Source organism: Cladophialophora yegresii, assembly GCF_000585515.1.
Source record: "Cladophialophora yegresii CBS 114405 chromosome Unknown aczIN-supercont1.3, whole genome shotgun sequence".
In the NCBI taxonomy this organism is placed as follows: Eukaryota; Fungi; Ascomycota; class Eurotiomycetes; order Chaetothyriales; family Herpotrichiellaceae; genus Cladophialophora; species Cladophialophora yegresii.
Window position 1 is genome coordinate 4038689 of NW_006913047.1, and position 23564 is coordinate 4062252.

Sequence of the window (23564 nt, forward strand, 5' to 3'; positions counted from 1 at the left end):
TCGAGGCTTCGAGGCAGGGTGGTAGATGCAACGCGAGGTCTGGAGGGAGAGGACGAGGCAAAGTTGGTCAATGGTTGTCCGATATTGGTTGTGAGTAGAAGACGAGCGGTCTGGGGCGCCCTATTAAATATGTGGGACAATTTAAAAGGCCTTCTTCGCCACTTGCTCCGGTGTCGCTCACCTTGGAGAGATGTCAGCCTCGAGAGCGTATAGAAATGTCTCGTAATTGAGGCTGTTCCCTGCTGCCGACCTTCGACGATGCCGGTATATTCATCGGACTGTTGAACGTGAGACCCCCAGGCCGCGCTGAGCGAGACAGCTTGCACCCCAGCGACTGCGAAGCGAAATTCTCAAGAACGACCAAATGCGGAAGAGAATTATGCATATCCACCTTCACGTGGAATTGGGTGTCCCAGAAATTCTCTGTGGGAATATCAGATCGTTTGCCAAGGATCGACAATGCTGAGGCTCTTGAGGGTGAAGATTCTGGACGGGCGTGTTCGCGAAGTGAAGTCAAGGGCGGAGCGAGCGCTCCTGGGGAGACGGAGTCGCATCGCTGGTCGACGTCCATAGACGGGCTGGCGAACTCACTCGCGTTGGATGGCATTGACGGCGTTCCGCTCGCCACGAGATAGTGACCTTGTCGCTGTCGACCGTGGTTTGGGCTCCATCAGACTCAACCTGTGGCTTCATACTGAGCACTGGTCAACAAAAATACAGCTTAGCTCTTGGGAAGGGAAAAGCGAAACAAGACGGTGCCAATCCTACGACAAGATGAAAGCTGATCACCTGTATGCATTGCCTTGAAGGTCGCTTCCCTGTCGTCTCCAGTGACGTCGAGCCCTACGAATTGCTCGTTGATTCCTAACTCTCCATGCCCCATTTTTCGCCGATAGTCCGAACCTTTCAAGCGATACAAGGCTTAATCACAACCCAAAATACACTACACTCACTCTACCCACCCAAGGACGCCCTCATCTCCTTCGCCCGCCTTGAGACAACCGGCATGATCTGCAAGGCTGGGTCCGCCGGGTCCCGTTCCGCAATTGTCATGTATAGTCGCTCCAGCTTTTGGATCAGCGAGCTCAACAATGCCGGGGCATGTTGTGCCAGGTCAGCGATCTCAGGATCCTGCAAAAGGGTGTCAGCAGACATCATAACGTGGACGAAGCAAGAACTTACGGAGAGGTCGACCGAGCTGAAAGCGGCTGAGATCCACTCAAGACGTTGAGCGGTGTTGGTGGTTAACGAATTTCCGATCGTGACGGCAATCGAGAAAGCAATGAGTGGAGACACATCACTCGAGAGATATTCTGGAGTGAAGTGGATGAACAACTTGTCGAACAGATCCGACTGCTGCGCTGACTGTAGCCATTTTATCGAAGCTTCCTCATAGCGGCCGTCGTTCATCAGGTGGCTAATTTCGTCAAACTCAAGTTCCTCCCGAGTCTTCTGCCGAGGAATGGAAGCTCGAGAGATAGCTCGAGGCGACGGCGTCATACGAGCCGTTGACACTTGTCGAGACCCAGGCACCGAACTACCCTCGTCAAGAAGTGCGAGCTGGCGGCGGTCCTTCAGGATCTGGCCCTGAAATGCGACCTGTGTATCGGACATCTGTTGCAACGTTGCTGCCGTAGCCTGAAGAACTTCACCAAGCTTTTCAAGCCTGCTCATGTCGTGGCGTCTATCGTTTTCCAACTGGCGAATCTCGTTGCGAAGGCGCACCTCAACCTCAGACGCCGCCTTCTCAGCCGTGGCTAGAGCAAGCGTCTTGAACGCAGGTACAACTTGCCTCTCCAGAATATCATTCAGCTGACTTTCCATCTGTTTCGCGATCTTGGGCGAGATCGTGTCTGCTATCGCCCGAGTCATATTAGGATTTTGAAGGGCTGCATTGATGGCAGGAGGGAGCTGAGCTCGCAGCTCATGAGGCACCACGGAATGTAGACTTTTCGTGACGGCGTCTCCGACTTGTCCAGTGACTGCTTGTACCGTCGCCGTGGTCAGCGCAGGAATCATAGATTGGTCCATCTCGGTGGAGAGTATGCGAGACATTGCCTTCTCGACATTGTTGCTCAGGGTTGTAGAGACAAGTCGAAGCAGAGCTTCCTGGCGGGCGACCGCTGCAGAATCCTGCGCAACTCTATCATTCTGGATGTTTTGCTGCAAAACACCCAGCTCCCTCCGGAACTCTGTGGACACCGCCTTTTCGACCTTTTTGAGTTCTTTGTCGAGCCAGTCACCCGAGATGCCGACAGTGACGGCTTCCTGTTTAGCCATTGCTTCGGCCGTGGATGGGGGAGGTGCTGCCACAGATGTGGGCGCCTCAATCGGCACAGGGTCCGTGCCCAGAGGGGCAGACGGCGAGGATTCGGCGGCTTTCATAGGCGATTCAGTGGTTGGAGTAGCTTTTTCAGGGACTTGCGAATCGACGACTTGGGAAGCTTTCTTTTTGCTCTTCTTACTCTCCTTTATTAGAGGGATCTCCACCTTTGTCGGTTCCGACCCGTTGCCTAGGGTAGGAATAGGAAGGGGTTTGGGAGGCACTGCTTCTTCGACTTGTGTAGCCTCGGGCCGTTCAGTGGATGTCGAGCTCTTCTTGCCAGATTTCTTCTTCGAGCTTTTGGTCGGCTGTGGCGTTTCCTCAATCGGGCTGCTCTCTTGGGGCCCCTCTTCAATCACACTGCCTAGTCGCAGTTCCTTCAGAGTGACATAGCCTTCGTCCGCAGCATTAACACCATGCACAACCTTGCTACTGGCGTCCCAGCCAAGGTCGACTTTGGCGATATTGAGGCATGTGACCCCCTTGGAGTGCACAATATAGAGCTCGAAGAGAGGCTTGTGTTCATCGAGATTCTTCTGCGCCTCGGTGGTTCGCTGAATGGGCAAAATCTCGACACTCCTCAGCTGGCCTTTTCCGGCAAATGAGATTTCGCGGATGCCACTCATACAAGCAGTTGATTCGGGCTTGGGGAGTTCCGGGTCTTTCTGGGCAATACGCTGAATGTACGCCGCCTGTGATAGGGTCGTAGCCAATGTGTATCTTGGTGCAGATAGGTGGATGAAGAAGAGCGAGTTTCGAGTTGGGTGTCCGACCACGATAATGCCACTGCTAGCGTGGTAGCACACGCTGCAGATAGGGTCGGTCTCGTTCTCGTGAGGGAAATTGAGCTCTTGCACAGCCTTTCCTAAGGCAATGTCCCAGAGCTGCAGCGTATGATTCTGTCGCAGCCCAACCAAAACATAGCGCAGCGCTGAGCCTTTGTTGTATGGACGGACCTTGTCAACGAATGTCACCGAGGTTGGCCATGACTTTTCGGATGGTGATGCAGTCGAAAGAGACAGAAGTGGAGAGTCTACAGTCATGCCTGCCACACGAGCTGCACTTGCATTGGAATCGTCAATCAGCTTGCGAATGTCCCAGAATCGAAGTCGTCCGGTCTTATCCAGTGACACGACAAGAGTGTCATCCTCGCTGAAGGTGAAATCCTTTCCGGCCTTGCCAGTGGCAATCTGCAACGACCGTTCCTGGAAGAACTTTTCCACATCGACTTTTCGATTGTGCCCTTCAACGCCGTAACGGGGAGATAGTGCAGTCGCCGGCCAGACAATATGGATTGCTTTGCCGCGTCCAATAGCGAAGAACTCTGGATGCCGCGAACTCCGCTTTGCACGTGTCTTCAGCACGCCTCCAGCAGTGTTCTCGTCGGCGGAAGGATAGGGAGGGAAAATGAGACTATCAGTATCCAGCGCGTTCTTCTCAAACAGATCATTTCCATCCTTGGTGATGGTTGCATAGTACACCGTGCCACTGACACCAGTTCCGAGAACAGTTTGATCATCGCTTGGTTCCCCAGGAGGAGAGGATGTGCAAAGGGCGACATTGAAAATGCGGTCACCGGAGTTCTTGAACACTTGCCTGTCACTACCATCATCTTGTCTGATGATGCGCATGCCGCCGTTCTTAACCAACGCGTAGGTGATGTACTTTGAAGTTGCTGCTGCCAAAGAACGATCCAGTTGGTCGAAGTCCTTCTTCAGTCGCGAAATTTCCATGACACCATCCTCCCTAATGCCGACTTCTGCAGGTTCAAGGAACTGCAAGTTGAGTGACACGAACGGCTTTATGGGGAAATTGTAGACAGGGACAATTCTGGCATCTTCTTTGTTCGGCGAAACCTCCATATCTTCCCATTCATCCCCGCCGTCAGGCGACCGAGCAACAGCCTTCTCCACTTCAGAGAGTTCCCCATTCTTTGCCTCAGAGTGAGCTTCCTCGAGAGTCTCTATTATTTTTTGCTCTTCTTGCTTGACTTCTGGAGGGGCAGAGGCCAAGATATCCTGCACCGGAGCGGCATCTCCGGCGCCAGACTCCTGTTTTGGAGGCGACTGATCGACTGAGGCCTCGCGCGAGAGAGTCGCATTCCTCGATCCCGAGGGCAGTCTAGGCGTAAGAATCTTTCTCTTGGCGACCTGCTCGGTAGTAGCCACGCGTGAAGTAGGGGCTTCGGCACCGTCAGGGCCACCTTCCACACTAGGATGCGGGGTCTCAGCACTGAGCACTGTGGGCACAGACGTCCCATTCCCGGGTGTCTGTGTGCGAGAGGCCTTCAAAGAGGTGTGTAAAGCTTCGAAAGGATTCGTGTACGTAAAGAGCGGCTGGGACTGCGCCGGAGGCTCGCTTGCTAGAACAGGAGTATCAACAGGGTCTGAGTGAGGAGCGCTGGTCGAGGTAAACAAGGACTCGACAGCAGTAGCGTCTCTTGACTGCGGTCGCTCAACAGGAGCCGGACGTCCACCAGCGGAACTTCCAAGATGTACCTTGCTCAAAAGTTTCAGGAGAGCATCTTGCGAAGCATCACGAGAATTCGTAGAAGACGAACCATCGCCACCTCCGTCCTGATCTTCTAGATTGAACGGAGCCCTGAGTGCTGGCCGCACTTCGGCGGGTGGAGACATAAATTTGGCGACAAGATCAGACGCTGAAGCCGATTGCTCCTGTCTTGGCGCCTGAAGTGCTGGCAGCTTCCCATTCTGTCCTTCTGAGACGACATGCGTAATACTAGCAGAAGGTAGTCGCGTCGAGGTGGCATTCGAGTGTGTTGAGGCGGAAGGTCCAAAATTGAGCAAGTTCAGTAGAGACTGCGCAGAGGCAGAGGGTGCTGATGCCACGGGTTGTGCCATCTGGCTGGGGTAAGAACCCTCATTCGCGACATAGGTAGGACGTGGAGGAGGGCTTGATGGAAGCGGCGAGACGCCATTGAACGGCGAAGGCTGGCCAACATTGTTGGAGGTGTGGGATGGGGCAGGAGAATCGCGAGGCTTTGGCCTCAGGTTCGCAAACAGAGCTTGCAAGTCGTTGGTCGACATGATTCCAGTCAATCGAAAGGACGTCAAGCTTGTGAGCTGACAGTTTGCGTCTAGCTCAGGCAACAGACGAATTTGAAAGCGCAGTCCTCGTTTCCCAGATGCTACACCAGGAAAGCTGAGGATAAAGCAAGAATGAATGGCAGCACCGACAGTGCAGTGGGAACGATGTCTTCAACGACACGTTCCGGTAAATGTTTGATGATGCAGGCAGATTGAGGTCGGCTGAGGCTGGATGAATCGTGAAGGAAGCGCCTCTCAAAATTTCTCCGCAGTCTGTCGCGCAAAGCTCCCGCCACTCCAACTTCGATGATGATTCCCATCGAGCGCCAAGACGCCACGACGGACAGCCTTGCCGTCCTGCACACCGTAAGCCGCATCACCATAACAACCTGCAGGTGCCTCACCTGGCCCGAAGGTACTGTCCTCGTACGGATACCTGGCTCTCTGTCTATTCACATCATGATAACCCATAGTTAGCTTGTGAGAGCTCGTAACAATACAGCCAAGCAGACAGTCTCTGCGTCGGTCCCCACACCACAAAGGGATTCACCGTTTCACTCAAGACAGCAGCCGAGTTCCCGTGGCCATGAGCACCTCTCACTTCAGATTTTACAGGTAGTTATATTATTTGAGCTCAATGTGTATTAAAGTCCCACACATAGACCGGTCGACGGAAATAAGATGTAGCCAGAGGTTACACCCTTCACAGATTTACGCTCAGCACGCGAGATATCAGCGTAGAGGTTCACGTCGTTGGAAACCCTTCTGTTGCGCCCCAGTCATGCCGTTTGAAGCCGCTGCCTCCAAGGATGTCTTCTCAGGCGCAGGGATCTGAATAGCTCGACAACGATCTGTTCGCTGATTCAACCTTACCTTGTTTGTGTTTAATTCACCTGTGGTACAGCCCTCAGACTATCCCCTGCAGCGGAGATGGGATGAGAGGCAGAAGTGAAAGAGCATCAACACTGAGGTTACGATGAGCTGCAAGGACCCATGTACTAGACAGTAGGTACAATAATCCGCTATCCAGAACGGGTTATCATCAAGGATGACTCCTAAGTGTAGTGCACTCATTACTCGCACGATCTTAGAGCTGATGCGTCTCGTCGAAAGTGAGCCTCAGAATCGGGCAATGGCCCTCCTGTCACGTTTACAAAAGGACGCTCCTGCATAAGACGTCGAGAACGTCTTTGTTTGGGTGTGGCTTGGTGCAGGTGCGTGCCAGTCACCGTCATTCACGTGCATGTCCACCTGCGCCTGCACGTCGGTCCTTGGCCCCCAAAACGCCTTGAAAGTTGACGCAGCCCTGCGTTCGTTTCCTGCACACCAGGTCAGATCTACCACAGTAACCATACATCCGCTCACTACACAGTACAAACAAGGCAGCGATTACAAGCCAATGTATTGTCTACGATCGTACGTCTCCATCTGGTGCATTCTTCCCGTCCCATTCGAGCACCGCGACTGACAACAGACAAACACAGCTACCTGCCGCTTCTCCTCCTCCCGCTCCCGCTCTCCCTCTCACCAATCCACCTGATCCTGCTTCTCTTCCTAACATACATCGTCAATCGACCATGCATTTACTGCTCTTTCCTGCTCATCATCCTGTTCGCATCTTCGTGCCACTGGTCAAATCGTTGTTTCTTCGACTTCCCCTCGTACAACACCGATAACGAGGATGCGGCAAGCACCATTGCGGCCTGGTTTACGCCGAGGCTGTACACGACGAGTGTTTCCATGAATGGGACGATGCAGGCGGCCAAGAGCACTGTGGCGGAGGAGATGAGCGAATTTCTGGCGGATGTTGCACAGTCGACGATATCTGGATTGGCGTGTGCAGTGAAGGAGTCGGCGATCGACTTAATCGATGGAGCGCACCGAGTCGTCGCATCTACTACGCACACCGCGACAGTTGCATCGTCACCCATCGCGTCACTTGCTGATACTGGCATCGGAGCGCATTGGCTGCGACAGCTGCTTGGAAGGTCGGAGTGGACGTTACCTTGCGTCGGAGTCAAGGTGGTACTTTGACCCGTCGCAACACAGAAAGTTTATGAGCAATGACCTCGAGGATCACGTTTGAGCATGCTATCCTTTCCAGCATGAAATACTCCACAAAGACGTGGATATGCATCCACGCAAAAGCCAGCGGCTTTCAGCAGACCTGGTCCACTACCACGGCAATATGGCATGTCAATATCTCACAAAGTATATTCTAGTCTATGATGAGATGGCTTCTGGGGACGCAGCACCGCGGAGCCCACGTTCAGCGAAGATCGCTCCGATCTTTCCCTATAATTACGGCCTGCTTAGGCTAGGGTATCCGAAGCCCCAGGGGAAAATGCCACCGGTACGCATTACACATTGCACAAAACGCCAAACGCTGCGTTCAAGTCGTCAAGCTCGCCAACCCAGCCTTTTGGTCCCTTTTCGCCATCAAGTGGTGATAGAGAAGTGGTACAGTCCTCACTCAGTGGACAGTTCGCGTGGTGCAGTGGCTCCAGAATACTCGGGAGATAGCTGCAAATCCCAATCATGGAATGATGACCCGTGAGGAAGCAGATGGCTTCCAGTTCGCTCTTCTTCCAATCCTGTATCGAAGCTGGCCTTTTCCGATCATTGCATTGGCCAGTCATCTTCGGTAATTGATGACCAGAACACGAAGATCGCAACGACGCTGAGTAGGGTGAAAAGTGTCTCAAAGAGCGTCCCGTTGATTTTGCCACTAGTCCCGTTGCATATATGCACCGAAACCACATACATGAAGATTTGGCCAATGGCGAAAAATAGGACTGCGACGACGAGATAGATCATTGGCTTCGTTTCCCCGAGGACCTTCAGAACCAAGAAGGCTTCCAGGACGAAGAAGAGGAACATGAAGACCAATGGCGCGAGCTGATATAGCGTGTAGAGCGCGTAGTGCTGATGTGGTGGTTGTAACGAGCTGTCCCAGAAACCACTCCAGGAGAAAGCCGTGTCGAGCGCGATATAGCCGGTGCCGATGAACAAGGCTAGAGCGCTGAGTCCGATCAAGCCAAGTGATAGCGCTGTGCCGTCGTCAAGGAACTGGTAGCCCACCACCGCATTCATGAGTAAGATCCACGTAGTGGCGACGATGGCCGCTATGTGGACGGCTGTAAACGCTTTCCGCACGTCATTGTCCAAGGGAAATCCTCCGACGGTGAATATTTCGCATATCTCGATAACCAAGTAGCCTGCCAGGAATATCTGCATTTCTCGACGGCCGACAGCAGCCGCTTTTCTTTCTGCTCTCCATAGCAGGAACAGTGTGACCAAAATTGCGAGGCCCGCAAGCAGTATTGACCCCAAGTTGGCGAGGTTCCTGTTGTTGCTGAGTGTTATGCCGCGAAGGACACATCCGCCGTATGCGAGCTCGGGCGGCTGATTGTTGGCGACGAGGATCTGGAGGCAGTCAGAAGGGTGAATGTGGTTACCGGTGGAGGTGAAGTCTCACATTGCATATCGGTAGTGTTGAATCTCTGCAGAAGTTCTGCGACTCCGAGTCAGCAAGCCACCACGCGTTCAGAGTGTTAAGGCTCCTACTTGGAACTTCCCATACTGTGTTCCACCCATCTTACAGCTCTTGCGAGAGCCGCAACGTCAAGGACAGCCGTTGAATGGTTAGGCTGTCGACAATAATTACGGACTCGAAACCTGTAACACCATGCACGAGTACTGATGATTTGTGAGGGGTGGCTCAGTCCGAAATGGGCGCAGACTCAATTGAGGTGCACTCGAAGGCGGCAGATGCGTGGGAAAACTGTCGAACGGTAGTTGAGTCTGTGAGACAATGTGATATTTTTGGACAATTGCGAGAAGAGCGGTAGAAGATGATGTCGCAAGAAGCAGGATTGGCTAGTAGCTCACAGCTGCTGCAGGAAGCAGAAAAGTTGGCAGGGCGACTTGGTGTCGTCTTCGGCAATTATGGAGCCCTTTCTCGCCTTTTGGGCCTCGGAGTGGTGGAGGCACTCGAGGGTGGCAGGAAGATGCTGCAGGCTGCAGATCAGGAACGCAAATCCTCAGTGGTCAGCGAATGATACGGGTCACCGTTTCTTCGCTTTGATGCACGATATGAGACCGGGCGAGTACGAGCAAACAGAGAAGATGATGAGCGAAGTCACAGGAAGACGCGAAGGCGACTCAACCTTCAGAGCTCTTGACTACTGTGTAGATTGCTATGTCACCCTGGGAAAGAACGATGCTCTCAGTGGACGAGCGCAGCGGGAGGAACCTGGAAGTGGGCACCGAAGCTGGTCTTTCGATGCCTGCCCAGCCACGGCACGTTCAACCAGCGGAGATTTGAGCTCCTTTGCTTTTTAGGCGACATGTGGCTTGCTTCGGTTGCGACAGTCCACGCCACGCTGATCAGGACGTACTTTTACTCGGAACAAACCTGAAACCGATAGAGAGATAAGTATCGTCTTACAGGGCCGGTTCAGATACCCGAGAATTCGTCATTATCGATCATAGCAAGCCGCAGCAGCAGCAGTGGACAGACAGTCAGGTAACCATAACGAGCAACAGCAAGCGGAGCCGCTCAGAAAGTGCTATAAGTCATCGCGGATGGTGAACGATACCACATTTCTCCATCCTAGGAATCGGCGTGGCAAAGTCGTTCTCGATGGTTTTGGTAGCATGCCCAACGCATACACCAGTTTTGCCGATATGCCGTTTGTCTTGCCATTTCAACCGTGCTCACCCGGCGGCGGCGGCGGTGCGGTGTTCTCGTCACACTTCTGCCATCTCGTGGATCAGTCCAATATGAGACCTTATGACGCAGCACCCTTATTTGTTGAAGAAACAGTGCCGAGAAGAGACGTTGTGGCGAAGGGGTGAGCCAAAGATATAGCCATTGTCTACTCCGTAATGAGGGAGAACAAATGCCTAGACTAGTTCATGTACTCCGGACGTTGATTAGCCTGGCCATCTTTCAGGAACAGGAATGGGCCCACGGAAGCTGATAGTCGCAACCTGTGAAGCGCAGGTAGCGCATGCTCGACCCAACGACTTGTGATCGGACCCAAAATCGCACAAGATGTTAGGCTGATCGACGGTACTGTATTCTCGCGAGCCATTGGAGAGTTCTTAGTGTGGCCGCCAGCATGACTGAAGAAGGTCCTAAGAATTCTTCTCTGCAATCAAAGAATCAAATGCAGACACACTCCCGACGAAGCGAGAATGCTCTTTACCACAGTGCTCTGAGCACGCCGCAAAATACTCGGCAGACATGCCCCGTCAACGAAGCCGATTTAGCCTCGGATAGATCCGGCGCATGCACCTAAGCTGCAATTCCTGCAGGGCTTCATTTCACTGTCCTGTCACTTGCATATCAGCTGCACTTCGACTAACTCCTACTTCTACAGTGGCTCGCAACAAAACCACCCATAGTGTAAGAGGTTTTCAGCATGCCAGGATCAGGATCTAGCACTTGAAGTATCCTTGCGCCCGCCATATCTCCCCTCGTTCGCACCAGACTCCTCACTCTCCATCGCCAGCCAAGGGCTGCCATTCCCCACCATGCCTGCAGCCTCGAGCAAACCTCGGCCCCGCCGCGTACCTCGATTCCGGTACCAAAACGATGATAGCGCTTCCGACGAGGATTTCGAAGAATACCTCATCGCAAAGACTCGCCCTGCTCGCGCTGCTCGTCGAGTCCGGACATATCGAGAATCGAGCGATGACGACATTTCAGACTCATCCGCTGTCGAGACGGACAGCAGCCAGGAATCGAGACTACCAAACACGCAATCTCAGACAATTGTACGGCCACATCGCCCGAAGAGAAAACCACTAGCAGTGCCATCGAGAAAGAGAGACGTTCCAAACAAGAGGCCGAAGATCCAACCGTCTCACAGTGTGAGAAAGTCGGCCGACGTGGTCGCCGGGGCTTCGAAACCATCCACACACGCGCGCATACCGCCATGGCAGACATTGCCGTATTTTGTGTTGGTAAACATCATGCAATATGCTGCCTACCCTCTCTATGGCCCCCTGTCGAGGCAACAACCTTCGATCAACTGGCTTTGCACGACGGGAAGTCTATGCCGATCTTTCCACGATGCTTGCATGGCAACTCTGCTCTACAGTCCTCCCCTGTACCCACTACAACGAGCCCGAGGCCTCGTGACGCTACTTAAGCAGGAGCAGGATCATCGGGGGCCCCTTTCCACTTCCTTCAGGTCGAAAATCCGATATCTGGACATCGAAGTCAAGCATCTTTTAGCGAAAAAGGGTGGAATTTCTTTGGACGATTTAATACCACTGACTCCACAACTCCAAGGTATACGTCTTTACTCCAACTATGATGACATGACAACAGTGATTTGGGCCCAGCCGGAGTCGAAAAAGGTGCGCTGGACTTACCCGCTTGATCTTATCACACACTTGGAGCGTAATAACGTGGTCTTGAGAAGCTTTGACTGGAATGGGAGGTTTCCGAACACAACAGATGTCCTTAAGGAGGCGATGGCTGCCCACTCCAGGCCGTCTTTCAAGCATTTGCACGATCTGACTTTTCTCAATCTTACTCTCCCCGAGAAGACGGAGAAAGCTGATATCGCCTCTGCACGGAGCTTCCTTGCGGTAGCATTGAAGAGTCTCTTGGCATTGCGGTCTCTGTGTTTCCGAAACTGCGGTATGGTGGATCAAATCACCATGCCGATGCTGCCTCCCGGGCTGCTCCGCTTGGAGCTCACAAATTGCTCTCATCTGACCTCTGAAGTTCTCGAGGGATACTTATCCTCGGCAGGACATGGATTGCAGTCACTTATACTCAACAACAACCAGTCCATGGATTTGGGCTTTATGGCCAATCTCAAGAGTCTGTGCCCGAGTTTGCAGCGGCTCGAGATCGATATGGTGTACATTGACCCGTCATGGTGGCATGATCGTGACCCTCTTTTTGATGAGCTGTTACCTAAGGGACCTCCGACGTGGCCGTCCCAGCTCATCACTATTTCTATCGAAAACATGCGGCAACTGACTGCAGCAGCTGCTGAAAAGTTCTTCACGTCGCTGGTGGACGCCTCTGAGGATTTGCCATTTCTGAAGAAACTCAGCCTCAAAGTTATTCTAAAGGATGCCAGCTGGCGTGACCGTGCGAAAATGAGACAGAATTGGATGCCTGTGTTTGAAAATGTTTTTCTCAACAAGGACAAGCCGTCCAATATTGTCAGCAAAACGTTAAGCTCCAGAAGGTCAGCCAGCGTGTCACAGCGGCAGAGTACACGAATCGCAAACGGCCGTCTCAAAGAGCTCAGCATGAGCGAGAACAGCGACGAAAGTGATGCTCCAACGCCGAAGATTGCGCAAGCCAGGTGCGATGTTGTTGATTTGATCATTTCCGACCAGCGTCCGGCTGAGACACAATATCGTGAGAATGACTTTCTCGACAGCGAGCCAAGTGACGATGAAGAGTACAGGGAATGACGATAGAACAACCCTATCGAACGATTCATTGACAATGGAAGGGATAACGAGGGTATAACATCATAACGACCGCCATGAGGCTGTGGACATCTCATGAAGCATATGCCTCTTAGATAGGTATTTTGATAGTACCATTTTTGGAGCCAAGCACAAGGATTGGGCGTGTACATCCAGGGCACCTTGGAAATAGTCCAGCAGTCTCCGACACGGCATACGAGTTCTGTCCGTCCTCCTACTGAAGCATAAATCCAGTTATCACAAGTTTACCCAGACGTCCCGGGCAGGGCAGGACTCGCTGAGTCGGTTGGTGTAGCGCATGTAGAAGGAAGGGGCTTACACTGCCAAATTCAAAACATCCAGGACGCGGTCTCTTTGAACGGTGTCCCTTCTGCTGCTCGTTCGCGTCGTTGGATCCCCCGGGGGTGCTTCGATTACATCCCCAACGGTGTTACGCCCTACTCGCCTTCTTTGCTCGGCCCGTTCAATCCTTGATGCCATCAACCCGACATGCAGTTCGATGGGTGGCGGGATATTGCTGAAAGGGCCTTGGGGCCCGGTAATCATGCATACTGAGCGGACAGGTATTCTGGGGCTATCGTAATCGTGCATCTGCCGATGAAAGACTGCCCTGGCAGTATTGCGCAAGAAAGGATGTTCCGAAAGAGTACCTCAGCTCTCGCTCTTGACGAGGCCCAACTACCGCAAACTGCCCTCCGGCTTGACCCCAACGGCCGTGGGATGATGCGTTTTCTGATACGCCCACGTCTGGGCGTAGGTAGTAATCAGTGCTGGCAGCAAGCTTCGAGCGTCTGAAGGTATCCGAATCCTTGTCAACAGGTGCTCAAGAGGCGCCGGGCACCTTGGAACTTACAGTCAGAATCTTCCTCTAGGTATGAGAGGGAGACCCATGGCGAAATGGATGTGCTCGGGCAGCACTTCAGAAGCAGACGGACCACGAGAGAAGCAGATTCCAGAGATGTCGGCAAAGTTGACACGCAGGGAGAACATGCAGGAAGAACACGCACAGAAAACGCAGGGGCATGATCTTGGTGGAATGCAGTATCCTTTTGGCAATATCTTCTTTGGGTCTTCTCCTGGTATTTACAAGTTTTACAGAACCCACTGCACAACGAAACCACGCCTTCTTCAGACCTTCAGGCCAATCTCTTCTGCAAAAGGTAGTCTGAAAAGATCTCCAACTGCTGATACGGACGCCTTGCTCTCCAAGAGGTCCTTCGCCGCCTGCAGGATAGTTAGCATTGGAAGGTGCGGTGGAAACGATTCTTGCGCTTACTGCCTTGACCTTGTCCGCCGACACCTTGCTGATTGATGACCCGATCTCGTCAATTTGGAAAGGCGAGCCACCTTCGATCAGACCGTTGCCAGTTGCCTCGAGCCCAGCCTGTGTCTGCTGCCCAGCTTCAAGCGCCCTGTACTTGGCTAGTGCAATCGCCTTCTTCATATCCTCCTCCGCGACGTCACCACCAGCGACCTTCTTGAGCGTCTCGACAACTTCTTTGCTCGCTTTTGCGATCTGAGCCGCGTTGCCGGTTAATGTTACGTACAACAGGCCAGCGTCCGAATACCCGGCGTGTTGGGTAGAAATGCGCACGCCGGGGAAATTGTCCGCAGTTCTGGCGAGCAAAGAGAAGCCAGGCGACCATTTGATAGTGCTTTCTCCTCCAAGCAAGGCGGCGAGCACAGCGATTTCTGGCTTGTAGGTCGAACCAGCCGTAAATGAACTAGAGCCTTCGAAACCGATAATCATGACGCTGCCAGATCCATGGGCAATTCTTTCTTCACCACCGTAGTATTTTGAGGCCGGGCCAGAGAGCTTAGAGCCGCCCCGAACGTCTTGAAAGAACTCTCCCACCCATTTTGAGAACTCCGAATGACTGGCTCCGTTGGCGACGACAGCGATGTTCTCCTTCGTGTACGCACTCTCGCTAAACTTGGCAATGTCTTCTGCGTCGAGATAGCCGAGCTGTGGTACCGAGGACGTCGCATACAATGGTTCACCGAGTCCGCGATGGAATGCAACGCCGTGGACGGAGTTGACGGCCAGAGACAAGGGGCTTCCCAAAAGACCTTTTTGCGCCAACTTCATGACATTAAGAACCTCTTCGTCCAGTTCGTGTGCTGCAAGGAGTTAGAAAGACTGTCCCACGTATTGTTGTTCGGTATACGAACTTGTGTATCGGGTTTTGCTTATAACTTCTCCCAGCAGCTCAGTGAAATAAGGCAGATCTTCTCGGAGGAATTTGGCTCGGAGAACAAGGCTTTCCCGGGAGTGGTATGCACCCAGCTCGCCGCCTAGTAGTTCTGCTTCTCGGGTGATGCGCAAGGTGGACCGTCTCGTGGTAGACTGGGGTCGTGTTAGCTGCGAGACAGGAACGGCCCCTTCACTAGCAAACCTTGAAAGCAAACTTCTCAAGGGCATCGGTGTACCCTGGCAAAGGCTGATATCTGGTTCCGGCTTTCGCGACAACGGTGAGTGTGGTTGTTGGTCCTGGAATATCCCTGCTTGCGAATTTAACACCCGCAGCATCCCCAGTCTCATATTGAAAGCTGCCGGAAGCTGCTGCTGCTAGACCTCGCCTCTGCAGGGAGCGGACGGAGGCGTGACGGCTACTAGCTCGCAAGGCCTTCGAGCCAAGCACAGCTGGAGAAGCCATCATAGACGAAGCGTGAAGGACAGGAGAGCGGGAATGTAGTGCAGGCGGATGGAGCAGGAGCTTGGAGGGAGTTGAGCTTCAATCGACTTTACAAAGTTGCAGCCGATGTGATTGGACGATGAGGCACAGCCATTCACGATAGAGAATTTTGCCAAGCCACGGACCCGCCGAACTTCTCACTTACTCAGCCTTGCTCGCTCTGACAAAGTTTTGTCTCGAACAATCCCACGACGAGATGCTGAGAGGCTGACTCTCTTTCGCGAGGCGTATGTCAGGCCGTCCAATTCCATACTGAGTAGTTTCAGCCTCACAGATGTTACTGCGCACAAATCGTTTTTCCAGCACACCATACCCGTACCGAACTCCGTCCGACACGGTCACGTGCTGAGTCGCGCTACACCATGGAAGTATGGACTTACGTGCAACATCGGTGTATCGTGAACTGACGCGAGTGCTAGGAGTTCTCAAGGCTTTGCTGCTACATCGTGGAAGACTACTACGGTTCATTCCTTGCTGTCCGTTTTATGCCGCTCCGACAGGCTAAGGCCGCCACTGACTTGTCAAAATAGCAAATCTTTCGGCAGCTCGCTCAGCTTGGCCGCTTGTCTGTTCAGCAACTCGCCCAGAAATGTCGTTTCCCACTTCGCCAGGTCAAGATTGGTGTGGCCACATTAATACAGCTTCGCCTTGTCTATCATCATACTACCTACGAAGGCTTGTCGACATATCAAGCGGACACCACCTATGCCTATAATCTTATGCGCACGGGCAGACTCGTCGAGCTTGTCGATTGGAGCCTTGGGTCTTCGGCTGCGGAAATCATCGAAACATTGGCTGCCATGGGGTTCGCTACAGCACATGAACTGGAAACCGAAGTTCTCGAGAAGACTGATTTGACCCAGCCGATCAGTAAAAGCCGTTTTCAAATACTACTTAAACAGCTTGTTTCTTCCGGATATATCAAGGCGGTCCGCGAAACTCACTTTCAATCATCATCCGATCGCCGCCAGGACGTCGAACGCTACCTACGCGACAATCGTATGATCGTAACTGGCACAGGAAAGAAGGTAGCAGCCGAGGCCGAGGCCAAAATCGACTCAGAGCTTGAGCGACGTGTTAAGAGCAGTATCTCGGCATACGATGTATCCCAAGAACTCAGTCGAAGCCCTACTCAGGTAAGTTCTCTTGTCTGTGACCAAATTATCGTACTAACCGAGGCAGGATAATACAACGCTTTCCATCGACTATTCAAATCTCATCATTCGGATACGAAACGACAGAGTAGCTGGGATGGCTGAGAAGGTTTTCGGCAAGGGAATCGCACAAGTCGTACGAGCGGCATGTTCGCAGATTATTGACGTCGACCCAAGATCGTTCCCAGTACGATTAGTTGAAAATCCCGCGAATGCAGTTCAACGGCTCGATGCTGCTAAGTTATGCTCTGATGTATTCCACGGCAAAGCCAACGGTGGTAGCAGGCCGAACGGCACGAACGGCCATCACAGTAATCAGACGAATGGGGTCACAGGGGAAGATCAAATCATCGAACATCATCTTGCAGTTCTCGCGGAAGGGAATTTCGCCTTTCTCCAACAGGAGCCCAACAACCCGAAGTCCTGGTCTATTAACAAACCGAAGTTCACCAGTTTCCTAAGGGACAAGGAGATGTATCGACTCATAGGCGAGAGCCTGACAGAACCGGCTTTAAGGGTTGTCCGAATGCTGGCTGATAAAGGGAAACTTGATGAGAGGGCGATGCTGGATATCGGATTGCTCAATGCCAAAGAACTCCGGAAGTGTCTGTCAGGCCTCCAGACAATGGGATTCCTCGAGCTGCAAGAGGTACCGAAAGACCCACAGAGACAACCCAAAAACACCATCTTTCTGTACTTCCACGACCCGGAAAGAGTACAGAAAGTCTTCTTGGACAAACTATACAAAACAATGTCACGGATGTATGAGCGCTTGCACCTAGAACGGGAAAAGGTTGCGTCAACACTCACCAAAGTCGAACGATTAGAAGAAGGCACGGAACTGGAAATACTCCCAGCCGCGGAGCTGCAAGAATTGTACAGGTGGAGGCAAAAAGAGTCCTGGTTCACGACGGAAATCCATCGCATCGATGACTCGATTGCCATTCTTCGAGACATATGAAGCTGCAGATCAGTCCACGAGTGCCTCAAGAATAGTCCGGTCCTGACGAGAATTAACGTCGTACGCAAAACGGTATTCCTTTCCTCGCCGGATCCAGTAAGCTGTACCCTAGTTTCGCTTATGAGCCATGAGATGCCCCGCGGTTGCTTAAATTACTGCTCCCTGGAGCTCGCTGCATGCCTTCGCCTTTGTCATCACGCGAAGATGTTACCATTCCTTCGATTCAAATCTTAGATACGTGCCTGCGGCCTGCTCAAGATACGTCTGCATGCGGACTATTCCGTACTCCGTATGTATTGCGTGAGATTCGTATGGGACGTACCGGTAAGGCTGCGACAACGGGCAAGGCTGCACGGGTATCACTTTTTCCGATCCGGACCTTGGCAGGCTGGAGCTTCCGTTCGAGCATTGGGCTAGCAGTTCACCCTGCAAGACATCGAAGTCACCAACGCAAGCTCACCTTGCGCCGTAACCTCGTCAAATACTCAATATGGCGTTCGAATGGAAAGCAGCCGGTCTCACGTATGGCGGCTCGATCACTTAGCGCGAAGTCCACACGCTGACGTTGACAGCTACAACCGATACCTCGCAGTTGCTGCAAGAGTTGTCCGCAGATCTTTGAAGGAAGGACCCCGACTACAAGCTGAGAGAAGAGGCGAGATGGACTTGAGGTTCGCGAAGTGGCAGGTGAGCTATTGCTGACCAGGTTTCGCAACCGGGGTGCAAACTGACCTGCGGTAGAATGGCAAACAGGGAGAGAACAAAAACCTAGGTGCTGCAAATGCCGACGCCATGGCCCACCACGCAACCGAAGAAGCAAAATAGAAGAGGGACAGCAGGGAGCTAGATTGATTCAAGGCCTGTGAAGATGTATCGAGGCTGGACATGAAAACCTGTACATATTACATCGAGGGTCGCGTTGCAGGAAGTTTGCATGCACGGTCCACGGCAATCCGCACATCACATTTAAGAGCTTCCAAACCCGCTTGCCCGACTTTTCCAAACTATTTCTCAAATACATAGAAATCCCACACTTGCGTAGGGCATGTATGGAGTGCCTCGTTTCTATATTTCCGCCCGCAGTCGCGTGTTCACATGCAACAGTAATCGGTACCGGTGCGCATTCGGAGGGGAGAGAAAACCATAGACCCTTCAATCAACACCAACCTTCTTCCCTTGATTTCACCTCAAGAACCAGCTGACACTATGGCGCACACACGGGTATTACACCCGAATGTACAAGTGAATGAGATAACCAGAGAATTCCGGAACGCTGCTTCGAGTCCGTTGACATTCTGATGGTCTCTATCAAAGACTAACAGCATTTGCAGAATTGTCTCCCGGCAAGCTGATCAAAGATGAACACTTTACATTGTTCGAGGCTGTCAGTGCCTTGGAGGTAAGCAGTACCAGACACAACCCGATCACACGCCTTAACGAGTTTGTAGATTGGAGACCCCAAAATGGACAGCGGATGTACTGCTTTTGATCCGGAGAGCGACGAGGAGTTCGATCCCACGAAGGCCTTGTCAGCAGAGGAGATCATATGGCTGATGGACGAGCTGATGTACCGTGAGGTGAGTGGTTCCTTATATCTCGTGGAACGATTCATGACGCTCATTCAGGTAGCATGGCAAATGGGCTATCCACTCTCCCAGACTCTCTTCACGTCGGTCCATATTGAACGGCTCCTGTGGCCAGAGCCAAAGAGACTTTCTGACGCAAGTTTCTGGCGGCATGATCCAGTCCCCGCGGCCACCCCTTCGTTACTGCGCGATATCTTCCAGCCTTACTGTCTGGGCTTGATCAAGTGTTGCGACCTGGTACTCTCGATGGTGACAAGTCAGCACTACTACGAGGTACGCGGCTTGCTCTGGATAATATGCGAATCTTGACTCTGACCGAACCAAGGAAGAAGACTTTGCCACGCAGATTTTCAATCGGCCGTTGCTACACGTTTTCTCGGTTGGGGAAGTGATGGACTCCTTGGAAGCGGCTCGCACCTGGCTCGATCACAGCCAGCTTTCCTCACACTTGAGGAGAGCATTAACAAGCAGGCTCGAGGCACGGTCTGCTTTCCTGAAGCTCTTTCACGAATGCGACTGTGGAGTACGACCGAGCCTCTCGAATCTCGAAAGACATATTGCATTGGTCAGGACGATTGAGGAAAGCGCCTCCCTTGGACGACCAACCTCTGCCGTCGCATTTACCCTCAAGATCCAACGGCGACTGGCGAGTAGCGTACCTCCAAGACCAATGATCGTTATCGAAAAGGACAAAGCCTTTCCATTCCTCAGAAAGCTTCTGACTGATGCCACTACAGCTTTTCAAGTGCTAGACATCTCCTCCAGTTGTGATCTTCTGGTTGCCTACCAGAACTTCATGGCGCAGGACCCACAACCGGTTGTGTATGCCCGAGCTCTCCTTCAATCCTTTCTGAACCTCAACGGAGCGGTAGTAGGCCGATTCGCCTTCAAAGACTTTATTACCCACGATATCGCTTCTCTTGTGTTGCCTGGCGAAGCGCTACTCGATCCCAGTCAGATGGATGATCTTCCCGAGAACCAGCAAATAGAGCTTGGGTCCCGAGTTGACTTGTTTGTGAACCGGTGCAGCCAGTCATTTCTCAATTTCTTCCGGACGCTGTGTCTCAATCGTTGTCGTGTGAGACGTACTATGTGCCACGCAGCGCTTGAGTGGGACCAGATTCAAGCGGAAGCCGAAGACCTTGATGGAGCGGTCCAGTCCATCCTCAGCGAACCAGCCATACCGTACCTCGATGGGGAAGAACCCACCTTCTCATACTCTTTCAGCAGTTGGGTCTATCACTACAAACTTATCCAGCTCCGCACCGTTCTTCAGATGGGCTTCGAACTCTCCATCTACGCGCCCCACGAATTTGCGGGCATGTACTGGTACCTGTCTTTCCTCTCCAGCACGCATCTCAACCACCTGGAGAGGATCACTTTCTTTGTTGCATCCCGGCAGCGCCCAAGTTCGTCAGGACAACAAGAAATACAGACAACACTCCAGCTGCTATATCGCCACTTTCGCTGGCTCAAAGCGGTGGAAGCTATGGCAAAAGCCCTGCACAGAGTCTTTACGGTTCTCCAGCGCCATGGCCACTTTCACAAGTCTGCCGTTACCTATGCAACTGATGCACTACGGTACGAGCTGAGAATGCGACCATTCCTCCATGTATCCATTCCTGAACCGATCAGTATGGACGTAGCCCAGCAGTCATCATCCTTACGTGGACTTTCGGACGAGAAGTTGATCACACAGGCCTCGAACCTGGTTCAGACTGCCAGAAAGGCGTGGGATGAGGTGCTGAAAGGTGGCTGGAACTTCTACCCTCTTCCGCCAGGAGACTCCAAAGCAGACATGGCAGCGGACGGAATGAGCAAGTCGCCAGGACCGGTAGTGGAACGCGAATGGACTCAGGACGTACGGAACTCAATGAAGGCGTGCATAGGTACAGGAATTGTGGTCACCACGCTCGGCACTCTCCTGCAAAAGAAGACGACTGGCTCAGCAGTGAACATCGAGAATCTGAAGGTGGAGATTCCGCCTGTGGGTGACCGAAGCCGGTGGCATGTGAGCTGGCCCGTGCCAAAGCTCCAGAGTTGACGGGGAAGAAGTTGTGTAGCACCCGTTCCTTGAAGCCGTAAGAAGCTGTCCATCATTCGGTGTATCTGTCGCAGCCTGTTGCCTTAAGCGGCACTCATGTACATTGTGTACAGGGCTGAACTTCGTGCGCAAGGCTGAACTTCTCCAACTTGTGTATCCGTTGTGAAATTCCCCGCAGAAATATTTTCTATGCCTCATATTTTCTGACCGCGGCCGGTCGCATTTGAGCCCTTACTGTGTACTGTAAACTCGCCCACATTCTGCCATACTCCTTCGACCATGGCATCAGCGTACAGATCAGCCATGCGCTCCGGCAGCGACTCCGACTCAGATGAGCCAGGCTCAGAGACGTCTGCAACCAGCAGCAACACTGTTCGCGCAGATTCACCGAGCGGAGAGGAAAACGCGGCAAAGCAGACCAAGAGCAATGGTCTTTCACAACTGCCTTCGGAGATCAGGAATCGCATCCTGATGCTCACTTCCCGGGGGGTTTCATATCGGTACCAGCATATTTCCGGCCTGCTAGAGAGTCTTGACTAACGTCTTTAGACACCGACATCTTTTGAACGACCTCCATTCCCTCCTTCCCCACACCTACAAAGACACGAAGCTGGACACCAAATCTTCTGGCAACTACAACTCTGCTCTAAACGGCCTCGCCGATCTGCACTCCTGTAACTACATTTTCTTTCTCGAGGCGCGCAAACGGGGACAAGACTTGTACCTTTGGCTTGCGCATGCGCCTAATGGCCCGACCGTCAAATTCAGCGTGACGAATGTGCATACCATGGCGGAGCTGGGGTTCGGCGGCAACTGTCTGAAGGGCGGGAGGGGTATCGTGGTCTTCGACAAGAGCTTTGACGAAGAGATACCGGGCCAGGAATACCGATCGCTGTTGCGGGAGATGTTTCGTGGAGTATTCTGTGTGCCGCCAAAGGGCGTACGTGGGGTGAAGCCATTCGTTGACCGAATCATTGGGATATACGGACTTGACGGCAAGATCTGGATCCGCGTCTACGAGATTCGCGAGAACGATCCTCGCACAGCCGACAAAGAGCATGCCAAGGGAGGCGACATGTCACTCGTCGAAATTGGACCGCGGTTCGTTCTTACTCCGGTGGTTATCCTGGAAGGTAGCTTCGGTGGTCCGGTCATCTTCGAGAACAAACAGTTCGTCAGCCCTAACGCTCTTCGTGCGGAGACGAGGGCGCGAAGAGCCAACAAATATGCGGTCCGAAGGGGAGGTGCAGAAGACCTTGCTGTCAAGAGGAAGACGTTGGGTTTGAACACCGGATCAAAGCGGAAGAGATTGGCAACAGACAACGCAACATTGTTTGGCTGAAACAAGGTGTCGTGTTGAGACGTAACCTACACACCTGATCAGATTGCGGCAAACGTCTTCGCCTGCGTCTCTGTTCTCAGAGTCCCAACGAGCCGCCTCGCTATCCGCCCGAGCTCACAAGAGATAATCAGTGTTCGCGATGAGACTACAGCTGGGCAAGAGACGGGAAAGAACTGGACAGGTCTGATGGCCATCATATGAACGCGATATCATGGGTTCGGCCAGCTTTATCCTGAGCCCGGCCATGATTTTCGCAAGCGTGTTGCCACCACGAGCGGTTGACGCGACGAAGACTGGCATGTGACCTTCACCTCTGCCGTTTCGCAACGGCAAGAACCGGCGAACGCAGGCCGCGTAAGGTAGCGTGGCATACTAGGATATCCCAGGCACTAAATCTGGTGGGAAGGATGATACGTCGCCAGAGGGATACTTGAATGTCCTTTACCGGCTGTCAGACAAGCCCGAAGCGCGCATAGCATGCCAGGACACCCGCACAATTGCAACAATTGTGGGACCGATGAACGCGCTTGAAGCGGGCATTGTTTGCTGCTAGCGTCCGATGTTCTCTTGCAATTGATGAGAAGTCGGCATTACAAGTGCCAGCCTCATGGTATCAATTATCAAACCATTCTTGTATCCTTCGGCACGGCAACTCGATAGCCTTGCCAAGACCTAGACCGCCGTTTCCGCAGTCGTTGACATCTTCCCTCTCCCCTCGTCCCTTTTTCCTCTTCCCTCTTCGCCCTCTCTTCTTTTACAGACTGCTTCTTCATCTCGTTTCTATGTGACCCAACCACAGTTGCGTTTCTTCCCCTTCCAACGGGATGGATGCAGTGTATTTATGCTGCTCGCTGCGGCGGAGCAGCACTCGGACACTCAGACCTTGCACATCCTCTTACACACGCGGTCCCTCAACTGTTCTGGATAGCCCCAATGTCGGG

General features: G+C 52.7%; 9 protein-coding genes across 9 annotated transcripts; 6 read left to right on the forward strand and 3 right to left on the reverse strand.

The window, feature by feature from the left end:
• Positions 1 to 954: 954 nt before the first annotated feature.
• A1O7_05212 (uncharacterized protein) lies at positions 955 to 5370 on the reverse strand (the record flags this gene model as incomplete). Its single annotated transcript, XM_007759222.1, has 2 exons — positions 955 to 1131; positions 1183 to 5370. 2 exons carry the CDS (start codon positions 5368 to 5370, stop codon positions 955 to 957), a joined length of 4365 nt encoding a protein of 1454 aa, XP_007757412.1.
• Positions 5371 to 6849: 1479 nt separating this feature from the next.
• A1O7_05213 (uncharacterized protein) lies at positions 6850 to 7404 on the forward strand (the record flags this gene model as incomplete). The annotated part of the gene is made up of 1 exon (XM_007759223.1): positions 6850 to 7404. The coding sequence occupies exon 1, from the start codon at positions 7111 to 7113 to the stop codon at positions 7402 to 7404; it is 294 nt and encodes a 97-aa protein (XP_007757413.1). The 5' UTR covers positions 6850 to 7110.
• Positions 7405 to 7989: 585 nt separating this feature from the next.
• A1O7_05214 (uncharacterized protein) lies at positions 7990 to 8967 on the reverse strand (the record flags this gene model as incomplete). The annotated part of the gene is made up of 3 exons (XM_007759224.1): positions 7990 to 8796; positions 8849 to 8884; positions 8938 to 8967. 3 exons carry the CDS (start codon positions 8965 to 8967, stop codon positions 7990 to 7992), a joined length of 873 nt encoding a protein of 290 aa, XP_007757414.1.
• Positions 8968 to 10911: 1944 nt separating this feature from the next.
• On the forward strand, positions 10912 to 12822 carry A1O7_05215 (uncharacterized protein; the record flags this gene model as incomplete). The annotated part of the gene is made up of 1 exon (XM_007759225.1): positions 10912 to 12822. The coding sequence occupies one exon, from the start codon at positions 10912 to 10914 to the stop codon at positions 12820 to 12822; it is 1911 nt and encodes a 636-aa protein (XP_007757415.1).
• A 1146-nt stretch (positions 12823 to 13968) lies between these two features.
• On the reverse strand, positions 13969 to 15497 carry A1O7_05216 (ubiquinol-cytochrome c reductase core subunit 2; the record flags this gene model as incomplete). The annotated part of the gene is made up of 4 exons (XM_007759226.1): positions 13969 to 14064; positions 14117 to 14961; positions 15013 to 15187; positions 15237 to 15497. The coding sequence occupies 4 exons, from the start codon at positions 15495 to 15497 to the stop codon at positions 13969 to 13971; spliced, it is 1377 nt and encodes a 458-aa protein (XP_007757416.1).
• Positions 15498 to 15898: 401 nt separating this feature from the next.
• On the forward strand, positions 15899 to 17651 carry A1O7_05217 (uncharacterized protein; the record flags this gene model as incomplete). Its single annotated transcript, XM_007759227.1, has 4 exons — positions 15899 to 15904; positions 15956 to 16012; positions 16067 to 16672; positions 16719 to 17651. The coding sequence occupies 4 exons, from the start codon at positions 15899 to 15901 to the stop codon at positions 17649 to 17651; spliced, it is 1602 nt and encodes a 533-aa protein (XP_007757417.1).
• Positions 17652 to 18141: 490 nt separating this feature from the next.
• Positions 18142 to 18476, forward strand: A1O7_05218 (F-type H+-transporting ATPase subunit epsilon; the record flags this gene model as incomplete). The annotated part of the gene is made up of 3 exons (XM_007759228.1): positions 18142 to 18173; positions 18224 to 18338; positions 18393 to 18476. 3 exons carry the CDS (start codon positions 18142 to 18144, stop codon positions 18474 to 18476), a joined length of 231 nt encoding a protein of 76 aa, XP_007757418.1.
• Positions 18477 to 18857: 381 nt separating this feature from the next.
• Positions 18858 to 21281, forward strand: A1O7_05219 (uncharacterized protein; the record flags this gene model as incomplete). The annotated part of the gene is made up of 5 exons (XM_007759229.1): positions 18858 to 18933; positions 18983 to 19050; positions 19100 to 19228; positions 19277 to 19510; positions 19563 to 21281. 5 exons carry the CDS (start codon positions 18858 to 18860, stop codon positions 21279 to 21281), a joined length of 2226 nt encoding a protein of 741 aa, XP_007757419.1.
• Positions 21282 to 21560: 279 nt separating this feature from the next.
• A1O7_05220 (uncharacterized protein) lies at positions 21561 to 22623 on the forward strand (the record flags this gene model as incomplete). The annotated part of the gene is made up of 2 exons (XM_007759230.1): positions 21561 to 21781; positions 21831 to 22623. The coding sequence occupies 2 exons, from the start codon at positions 21561 to 21563 to the stop codon at positions 22621 to 22623; spliced, it is 1014 nt and encodes a 337-aa protein (XP_007757420.1).
• Between the last annotated feature and the right edge of the window lie 941 nt (positions 22624 to 23564).